Consider the following 10,760-nt stretch of genomic DNA (forward strand, 5'->3'; position numbering starts at 1 on the left):
GGGTGGGGGAGCGTCATCATCAGGGCGGGGCAGCGTCATCATCAGGGTGGGGTGGGGCAGCGTCATCATTAGGGTGGGGGAGCGTCATCATCAGGGCGGGGTGGGGTGGGGGAGCGTCATCATCAGGGTGGGGTGGGGGAGCGTCATCATCAGGGCGGGGCAGCGTCATCATCAGGGTGGGGTGGGGCAGCGTCATCATTAGGGTGGGGCAGCGTCACCATCAGGGTGGGGTGGGGTGGGGGAGCGTCATCATCAGGGTGGGGTGGGGCGGGGGAGCGTCATCATCAGGGTGGGGTGGGGGAGCGTCATCATCAGGGCGGGGCAGCGTCATCATCAGGGTGGGGTGGGGCAGCGTCATCATTAGGGTGGGGCAGCGTCATCATCAGGGTGGTGCGGGGGAGCGTCATCATCAGGATGGGGCGGGGCAGCGTCATCATTAGGGTGGGGCAGCGTCATCATCAGGGTGGGGCGGGGCAGTGTCATCATTAGGGTGGGGCAGCGTCATCATCAGGGTGGGGCGGGGCAGTGTCATCATTAGGGTGGGGCAGCGTCATCATTAGGGTGGGGCAGCGTCATCATCAGGATGGGGCGGGGCAGCGTCATCATTAGGGTGGGGCAGCGTCATCATCAGGGTGGGGCGGGGCAGTGTCATCATTAGGGTGGGGCAGCGTCATCATTAGGGTGGGGCAGCGTCATCATCAGGATGGGGCGGGGCAGCGTCATCATTAGGGTGGGGCAGCGTCATCATCAGGGTGGGGCGGGGCAGTGTCATCATTAGGGTGGGGCAGCGTCATCATTAGGGTGGGGCGGGGGAGCGTTTGTGAAGTTGTCCATGAGATGTTAATCCGGCCTCAGACCACTTTAATACAGCGGGCGTGTAACAGGATTGGACATGTTAACCCAGCTGTTGATGGGTGGAGCAGGAAGGGAGGGCGGTGTGGGGGTGAAGCCTGGAAAGTGAGAGCTTAGCGCAGTACGCCGCAGCCCGGAGGACAAGCGGGATGCCGAGGCGGGAAGCGCTCTAGAACGCCGCCAAGTCATCGCCTCCCGTCCGCTCGGGAAGCTGCTCCTCCTCCTTCCTCCTCCTTTTCTGATCCTTCTCTCCTTCCCAAGGCCTGGCAGCTTCATGGCCTGCTGAGAGGGCGAGGGGGGCGGGCGAGCGACCATGGCGGTGGCGTTGGACGCCGTGTGGCTGAGGGTGAAGAACGTCTGCAAACAAAATGGCCTCCTCATCATGTCGGTGCTGGCCGTGGTCATCGGATGCCTCCTGGGATTCTTCCTGAGGACGCGGCGCCTCACGGAGCAGGTCAGTCCCTCCCCCACTGTGACCTCACGTTTGGCCCACCAGGAAGCTCCTCCCACTTTGTACCTTGACCATCACGTCAACCATGTTTGGACATTTTGCTTGTCCTCCACTTGCCACTCAAACCCTTTTACACGCGTTATGTTCTGTTATAGTCTACATTTCATTCATACTTACACAATATTTCACATACAGTCCTGGTCATAAGTGTACGTACACGTTATTTATTTACTAGCAAGCTGGTCTCGCTTTGCTGGACATTTTTAATTCTAAAAGAGACAAAACTCAAATAGAATTTGAAAATCCAAGAAAATATTTTAAAGACTTGGTCTTCACTTGGAATAAGCGGTAGAAAATGGATGGATGGATGGGTCTTCACTTGTTTAAATAAATTCATTCATTTTTTTTACTTTGCTTCTTATTACTTTTAGAAATACAATTTTAGAGAAAAAATACAACCTTAAAAATGATTTTAGGATTTTTAAACAAATATACCTTTTTACCTTTTAAATTTCTTCCTCTTCTTTCCTAACAATTTAAATCAATGTTCAAGTAAAAAAAAAAAATTTTTTTTTTATTGTAAAGAATAATAAATATTTTAGCTTTTGGTTTTTCGACGAAGAATATTTGTGAAATATTTCTTCAAACTTACTATGATTAAAATTCAAAAAAATTATTCTGGCAAATCTAGAAAATCTGTAGAATCAAATTTAAATCTTATTTCAAAGTATTTTGAATTTCTTTTAAAAATTTTGTTCTGGAAAATCTAGAAGAAATACTGATTTGTCTTTGTTAGAAATATAGCTTGGTCCAATTTGTTAAATATTCTAACAAAGTGCAGATTGGATTTTAACCAATTTAAAACATGTCATCAAAATTCTAAAATGTATCTTAATCAGGAAAAATGACTAATGATGTTCCATAAATTATTTTTTTTAATTTTTTCAAAAAGATTCAAATTAGCTAGTTTTTCTCTTCTTTTTGTCGGTTGAATTTTGAATTTTAAAGAGTCGAAATTGAAGATAAACTATGTTTCAAATTTTTTTTTTTTTTTTTTTTTTCGTGTTTTCTCCTCTTTTAAACCGTTCAATTAAGTGTTTTTTTCATCATTTATTCTCTACAAAAAACCTTCCGTAAAAGGGAAAAAAAATGTACGACGGAATGACAGACAGAAATACCCATTTTTTATATATATATATATATATATATATATAAATTTATTTATTTAGCTATTCTTGTTTAAATCACACTTACGTGTAACTTAATTGTATTTATTTACTAGCAAGCTGGTCTCGCTTTGCTCCACATTTTTAATTCTAAAAGAGACAAAACTCAAATAGAATTTGAAAATCCAAGAAAATATTTTAAAGACTTGGTCTTCACTTGGAATAAGCGGTAGAAAATGGATGGATGGATGGGTCTTCACTTGTTTAAATCAATTCATTTATTTTTTTTACTTTGCTTCTTATTACTTTTAGAAATACAATTTTAGAGAAAAAATACAACCTTGAAAATGATTTTAGGATTTTGAAACAAATATACCTTTTTACCTTTTAAATTTCTTCCTTTTCTTTCCTGACAATTTAAATCAATGTTCAAGTAATTTTTTTTTTATTATTGTAAAGAATAATAAATATTTTAGCTTCTGGTTTTTCAACGAAGAATATTTGTGAAATATTTCTTCAAACTTACTATGATTAAAATTCAAAAAAATTATTCTGGCAAATCTAGAAAATCTGTAGAATCAAATTTAAATCTTATTTCAAAGTATTTTGAATTTCTTTTAAAGTTTTTTTTCTGGAAAATCTGGAAGAAATACTGATTTGTCTTTGTTAGAAATATAGCTTGGTCCAATTTGTTAAATATTCTAACAAAGTGCAGATTGGATTTTAACCAATTTAAAACATGTCATCAAAATTCTAAAATGTATCTTAATCAGGAAAAATTACTAATGATGTTCCATAAATTATTTTTTTTTATTTTTTCAAAAAGATTCAAATTAGCTAGTTTTTCTCTTCTTTTTGTCGGTTGAATTTTGAATTTTAAAGAGTCGAAATTGAAGATGAACTAAGTTTCAAAATTTTATTTTTATTTTTTTCGTGTTTTCTCCTCTTTTAAACCGTTCAATTAAGTGTTTTTTTCATCATTTATTCTCTACAAAAAACCTTCCGTAAAAGGAAAAAAAAAGTACGACAGAATGACAGACAGAAATACCCATTTTTTTTTATATATACACACATTTATTTATTTAGCTATTCTTGTTTGAATCACACTTACGTGTAACTTACAAATGACAATATATTTATTTATTGAAGTGTGTATCAAACTGGTAGCCCTTGGCATTAATCAGTACCCAAGAAGTAGTTTTTGGTTTCAAAAAGGTTGGTGACCCCTGTACTAGGGCATCAAATCAGTGTCAGTTGAGTCGGTCCATAGGTTGCCTGTAGGGATTTTTAATGTCCAGCAGATGTCAGTATTTAGTGACACAGTATCGACACAGTATCAATACAGTTTTGCAATGTGTCGAAACGCTTCATGACGCCTCATCAACCCATCACTAGTGTGGAATTTAACTGGAGGGTTTTGGAGGTGCGTGTTGAGAGGAGCGGTGCTGTCAGACAAGGGCGAGGCAGGCAGGGTTTGTCCAGGGGCGGAAGCGTAGGTCGGGAGGCAGGAGGAGGATCTCTGGTGGCACTTGTTTAAGTAGTCGTCCCTCTCATCAGTGTGTTGATTGAAGATGGAACGCAGCCGCCTGCAGCAGTTTGAGTGGCGTGAGCGCGGCTCCCGGATGATTGCGCACCGGTGTGCGTCTGGGCGGTGACAGCGTGGCACGCATTGAATGTCTCTGCTGCATTGGATCAGTCTCCTTTCTTTAACAGGCAAAAGCTTTATAACCTCACTAATGCCTTGCATTGTCTATATTAGATATGTAACAACGGGCGGGTGTGGTTTTGATAAAATGTTGGTTCGGGTGGACGGCGGGTGGTTGACGACTTTTGTGATGCGGTTGCGGATGAAATAATTGCCTATCCGCGCATCTCTAGTACACGTGTAAAGAACATGATGTCATGGCTGTCTTGACTTAACAATCATTATTATGTTTTTGTGATGTAGTGATTGGAGCACATACTTGTTGCATTCATGAAGTTTGCTTCTTTGATGAATTTATTATGGCTCTACTGAAAATGTGAGGGTGAAAAGTATACATACAGCAATGTTAATATTTGCTTACATGTCCCTTGGCAAGTTTCACTGCAATAAGGCGCTTTTGGTAGCCATCCACAAGCTTCTGCTTGACCACTTGACCACTAAATTGCTGCAGTTCAGCGTTTCTGACATGGACTTGTTTCTTCAGCATTGTCCACACCTTTAAGTCAGGACTTTGGGAAGAAAACCTTCATTCTAGCCTGATTCAGCCATTCCTTTACCACTTTTGAGGTGTGTTTGGGGGTCATTGTCCTGTTGGAACACCCAACTGCGCCCAAGACCCAACCTCCGGGCTGATGATTTTAGCTTGTCCTGGGAACCTCCTTTTTCATTGTCCCATTTAAAGCAGCAGTTCCATTGGCAGCAAAACAGGCCCAGAGCATAATACTACCACCACCATGCTTGACGGTAGGAATGGTGTTCCTGGGATTAAAGGCCTCACCTTTTCTCCTCCAAACATATTGCTGGGTATTGTGGCCAAACTAGGGATGTCCCGATCCGATATTTGGATCGGATCGGCCGCCGATATTTGCCAAAAATTGCGTATCGGCAAGGCATGGGAAAATGCCGATCCAGATCGAGTTTAAAAAAAACAACTCCGGTCCGTGTTTTCCAACGCACTGATTTAAATAATACATTCCACTTTTCTGCTGCTCCGTAATTTCCGTTCCGCATTTTCCAGCACACCTTCAGCACATCCACAATTCTCACGCAGTTGCTTTTAGCTGCTGGCATTACACGACAGGCTCTTCTCACTCTTTCCTGTGTCTCCCTCTCACAGACAGCAAGCGCACTTTCTTACACACGTCACATACTGTCACATCATACGTCACATACTGTCACGTCATACGTCACATACGTATACGTCCTCCCCGAGCAGAGAGGTAGCAGCATGGCTAACGTTAGCTGTGATGCTAGCGCAGCCGTGCGAGCAACGCTCCCTCTAAGGTGCTCGCCTGTGCAATTGCGCACTGTTTAAGCGTTCTCTGCGCATAGCAAATCTATGCCACGCACAAAATCAAATAAAAAAATAAGCGCATAAAAATTTTCGACACACGGACACGACAGAGAAAACAGTTTTCGTCATCATTGTTCAAATATTGTGACGTCTGTCGAGACGCTTATCTCCATTCGGTGCCACACGTCCACACCATCAAAATGCCGAGGCAAATATTTCCACATCAACAAAAATTAGTGATTTTTTTAGTTGTGATTTCCTTCTCTGCATGAAAGTTTAAAAGTAGCATATATTAATGCAGTATGAAGAAGAATGTTTTAATGTAGACATGCAAGCCTTGAAAGAACATTTTGAAAATCAAGACTACATTTCCTGCAAATGGGTGCATTTCTACCCTATATTTTAACTTTAGATTTATTCTCATATCAAACTCTTTTGGCTGTCTTTTTGACACTTACCCTCCACACCCTGGATTATAAATAATGTAAATAATTCAATGTGATTATCTTGTGTGATGACTGTATTATGATGATAGTATATATCTGTATCATGAATCAATTTAAGTGGACCCCGACTTAAACAAGTGTAAAAACTTATTGGGGTGTTACCATTTAGTGGTCAATTGTACAGAATATGTACTTCACTATGCAACATACTAATAAAAGTGTCAATCAATCAATCAAAACACATAGAATCATCATACTGCTGTGATTATATGCATCAAGTGTTCATTCAAGGCTAATGCAAAATATCCAGATATATATTGTGTATCGCAATATGGCCTTAAAATATCGCAATATTAAAAAAAGGCCATATCGCCCAGCCCTAGTTCAATGATGCCATTTCTGTTTGTCATGTATAATTTTGTCTATTTTGTGTTTATCCTTGAATAAACAGGTCAGTTTCTTGTTACCAACCATTGTGTATTATTCAAACTCCCCTAATTCAGCTGGCTAGTTGTTATCAAGAGTACTAAAACCCTTTTCAACATTATTCTGACAACTAAGTAGGCTAAATAACTTTCAACTTTAATACATGCTCGGATAGGCCATTATCGGTCAGTATCGGTATCGGATCGGAAGTGCAAAAACCTGGATCGGGACATCCCTAGGCCAAACAGCTTCATTTTTGTTTCATCTGACCACAGAACTTTCCTCCAGAAGGTCTAATCTTTGTCCATGTGATGTCAGGAACACCATGCCTACCGTCAAGCATGGTGGTGGTAGTATTATGCTCTGGGCCTGTTTTGCTGCCAATGGAACTGCTGCTTTAAATGGGACAATGAAAAAGGAGGATGACCTCCGAATTGTTCAGGACAAGCTAAAATCATCAGCCCGGAGGTTGGGTCTTGGGCGCAGTTGGGTGTTCCAACAGGACAATGACCCCAAACACACCTCAAAAGTGGTTAAGGAATGGCTAAATCAGGCTAGAATGAAGGTTTTCTTCCCAAAGTCCTGACTTAAATGTGTGGACAATGCTGAAGAAACAAGTCCGTGTCAGAAAAGCAACACATTTAGCTGAACTGCAGCAATTTAGTGGTCAAGTGGTCAAGCAGAAGCTTGTGGATGGCTACCAAAAGTGCCTTATTGCAGGTAAACTTGCCAAGGGACATGTAAGCAAATATTAACATTGCTGTATGTATACTTTTGACTAAGGCTGCAGCTAACGATTATTTTTCTATCGATTAATCTATAGATTATTTTTTCGATTAATCTATAGATTATTTTTCCTTTTACCGATTATTTTTTTTATTTAAAATGAAGATGAAAAAATAAATGTAGGCCAGTTTTTTCAAAAGGCATGACTTTTATTTACAAAAAAAAAAAATATGGCCACTCAGTCAACATTGACAACAACATGACAAAATATTCTGTAACAATGTAAACATTTAAAACTTTTAACATTTAACAAAATTAAAAGTAGCTTATTTGCTTTTTAATGTGCAAATATAAAAGTAAACATCCAGTGCAAATCTTAACATTCTGCAATAGTATAAGCATTTCTAAAGTAAAAGTATTGCTTATTTTGCTTTAAAATGTGCAAAAATAAAGATAAACATCCAATACAAAAAAGTGCAAAACGAAATATTCTGTAACAGTGTAAACATTTCAACAAAAGTAAAAGTATTGCTTATTTTGCTTAATAACACAACAATGATAGTATGATTAAAGTGAAAGTTAATTGTTGGTTTGTACATAGTATATGTAACTGTTAATGTTGTAAAAGGTATTTGCACAACTAGTTAACGTTAGCGTTAAAGAGGAGCGCGTCTTTGTAAACACTGAACAGGCACGCCAAACGCGCCTCTCAGAGCGAAACAGTGTTTTAGTTTATGAATTTACAACGCAGATACAAATGACACATTCATGTTTTTGTGTAATGATGACAACGTATACTCACGCGGACGATTGACTAGTTGATGGTGATGGCAAGAACGCTGTCGGGTGTTTTCTTTTCAAATGTTCGTTCATAGCCGTTGTGCTGCTATGATAGGCCATTTCCGCTCGACACAGTGTGCATACAACAACTGTCAAGTGTTTTGCTTTTTTCGCTGTGCTTATCCCACACTTGAAGGGATGTACCAATGCTGAATGTGGCTTCTGGATTTCACTCAAAAGACCAGACTGTATTTACTTTTTCCTTTTATTTTCCATTAGTTTGCAACAGTTTTCCAACAAAGAAACAGCTTCTTTTTTCTTCTTTAGTCTTTTTAGCAGTCTTTAGCAGTGTTAGTAGACTTTAGTTTCTTCAGCTGTCATTGGCTGTCTTTAGTAGCCTTTAGCTTCTTTAGTAGGTGAAAAACCTTTAAGGACAAAACACCACAAGATTAACATGCTGTAAAAAATCAATCAATTATCAATCCCATAATTTACAATTATTAATTAGGCTATCAAACTCTTAACCATTAAACAAGTGCAAGAAAATGGACACATCTTTTCCCTTTAAGTTAAAACAGATTTTAAATAAATTGTCTCAACATAAATGCACCAAGATACATATAAAATACATTTAAACCCAGAAACACGATAGATAAATGCAACAGAAAACCCAATATGCAAATACATAAATACCTAACCAATTAACCACCTATTTCGATACATATTTAAAATCCATATTCAATATAAATATATTATTAATTTAGCAGTGAAACACTCAATCTTAAACGCTGTCTACTGGTAGAAAAATGCCCCTTTTTCTATGCCCTCACCAGCAGCCAATGATCCAACACAGTTAAATCCAACACTTGAAGTTGAGCGACTTCACCCTCCTGATGAAGCAAACTGCTCCAACATTTATCAAACTAAGCAAAGAATATCAACACTAAACAACAGTTACATAACACACTGTGTGTATTTAGCCTCCAGACTAAGCACGCTACATGCACACAATAATATATTCATCAAAGAAGCAAACTTCATGAATGTTTTTTGTGAGCAACAAGTATGTGCTGCAATCACTACATCACAAAAACATAATAATGATTGTAAAGTCAAGACAGCCATGATGTTCTTTACACGTGTACGTACACTTTTGATCACGACTGTATTTACACCTTTTGGAGAGTGTCTCCTCACGTCTCATGTTTGAGGTGAATACTTTTACAAAGACATAGCCCCCACGTGATCGTTATTAATGCTTATTAGCTTTTTTTGACTGGAACACATAATAAATAAAATTGGCTGTTGGTTTCATCTTCAACAGTGTTATGTACTTCCAGGCAAAGACGTGTGACACAAGCTGAATTAAAGATAAAGAGGACCTAAAAAAAAAAGCAGCCATATGGAGGGTCCGTGAACAAAACACTGTCCCCAAAATAACCTTTAACAATGGAGGATTATCATCCAATCTAATAATTGCGCTTCATAAATGTACATGTGCGGATTAACAATGGACAAGAAAAGGACTTTGACAGTGAACAGATGTCCTTTCCAAAGTAGCATCCTGAGACGGCATGTTTACATTCAGAGGTGGGTAGAGTAGCCAGAAATTGTACTCAAGTAAGAGTACTGTTACTTTAGAGATTCATTACTCAAGTAAAAGTAAGGAGTAGTCACCCAAATATTTACTTGAGTAAAAGTAAAAAGTATGTTGTGAAAAAACTACTCAAGTACTGAGTAACTGATGAGTAACATATACACACACACACACACACACACATATACATATACAGGTAAAAGCCAGTAAATTAGAATATTTTGAAAAACTTGATTTATTTCAGTAATTGCATTCAAAAGGTGTAACTTGTACATTATATTTATTCATTGCACACAGACTGATGCATTCAAATGTTTATTTCATTTAATTTTGATGATTTGAAGTGGCAACAAATGAAAATCCAAAATTCCGTGTGTCACAAAATGAGAATATTGTGTAAGGGTTAAATTTTGAAGACACCTGGTGCCACAAACTAATCAGCTGATTAACTCAAAACACCTGCAAAGGGCTTTAAATGGTCTCTCAGTCCAGTTCTGAAGCCTACACAAACATGGGGAAGACTTCAGATTTGACAGCTGTCCAAAAGGCAACCATCGACACATTGCACAAGGAGGGAAAGACACAAAAGGTTATTGCTGAAGAGGCTGGCTGTTCTCAGAGCTCTGTGTCCAAACACATTAATGGAGAGGCAAAGGGAAGGAAAAACTGTGGTCAGAAAAAGTGTACAAGCGATAGGGATCACCGCGCCCTGGTCAAGATTGTGAAAAAAAACCCATTCAAAAATGTGGGGGAGATTCAGAAGGAGTGGACAGCTGCTGGAGTCAGTGCTTCAAGATCCACCACCAAGAGACGCTTGAAAGACATGGGTTTCAACTGCCGCATACCTCGTGTCAAGCCACTGTTGACCAAGAAACAGCGCGCAAAGCGTCTCACCTGGGCTAAGGAAAAAAAGAGCTGGACTGCTGCTGAGTGGTCCAAAGTCATGTTTTCTGACGAAAGCAAATTTTGCATTTCCTTTGGAAATCGAGGTCCCAGAGTCTGGAGGAAGACAGGAGAGGCACAGGATCCACGTTGCCTGAAGTCTAGTGTAAAGTTTCCACCATCAGTGATGGTTTGGGGTGCCATGTCATCTGCTGGTGTCGGTCCACTCTGTTTCCTGAGATCCAGGGTCAACGCAGCAGTCTACCAGCAAGTTTTAGAGCACTTCATGCTTCCTGCTGCTGACCTGCTCTATGGAGATGGAGATTTCAAGTTCCAACAGGACTTGGCGCCTGCACACAGCGCAAAATCTACCCGTGCCTGGTTTACGGACCATGGTATTTCTGTTCTAAATTGGCCCGCCAACTCCCCTGACCT

The 10,760-nt window shown here is 39.7% G+C and overlaps 1 protein-coding gene across 1 annotated transcript in view; it reads left to right on the plus strand.

Annotated features, from left to right (window-relative positions):
• The first annotated feature begins 1,165 nt into the window (after window positions 1-1,165).
• Window positions 1,166-10,760, plus strand: part of LOC133618015 (excitatory amino acid transporter 5-like) — a 55,351-nt gene continuing 45,756 nt past the window's right edge. The window contains exon 1 of the mRNA XM_061978468.1: window positions 1,166-1,306. Coding sequence (XP_061834452.1) covers window positions 1,166-1,306 — 141 coding nt within the window. The remainder of the gene's footprint in view (window positions 1,307-10,760) is intronic.

Source organism: Nerophis lumbriciformis, linkage group LG18, assembly GCF_033978685.3.
Source record: "Nerophis lumbriciformis linkage group LG18, RoL_Nlum_v2.1, whole genome shotgun sequence".
Classification (NCBI taxonomy): domain Eukaryota; kingdom Metazoa; phylum Chordata; class Actinopteri; order Syngnathiformes; family Syngnathidae; genus Nerophis; species Nerophis lumbriciformis.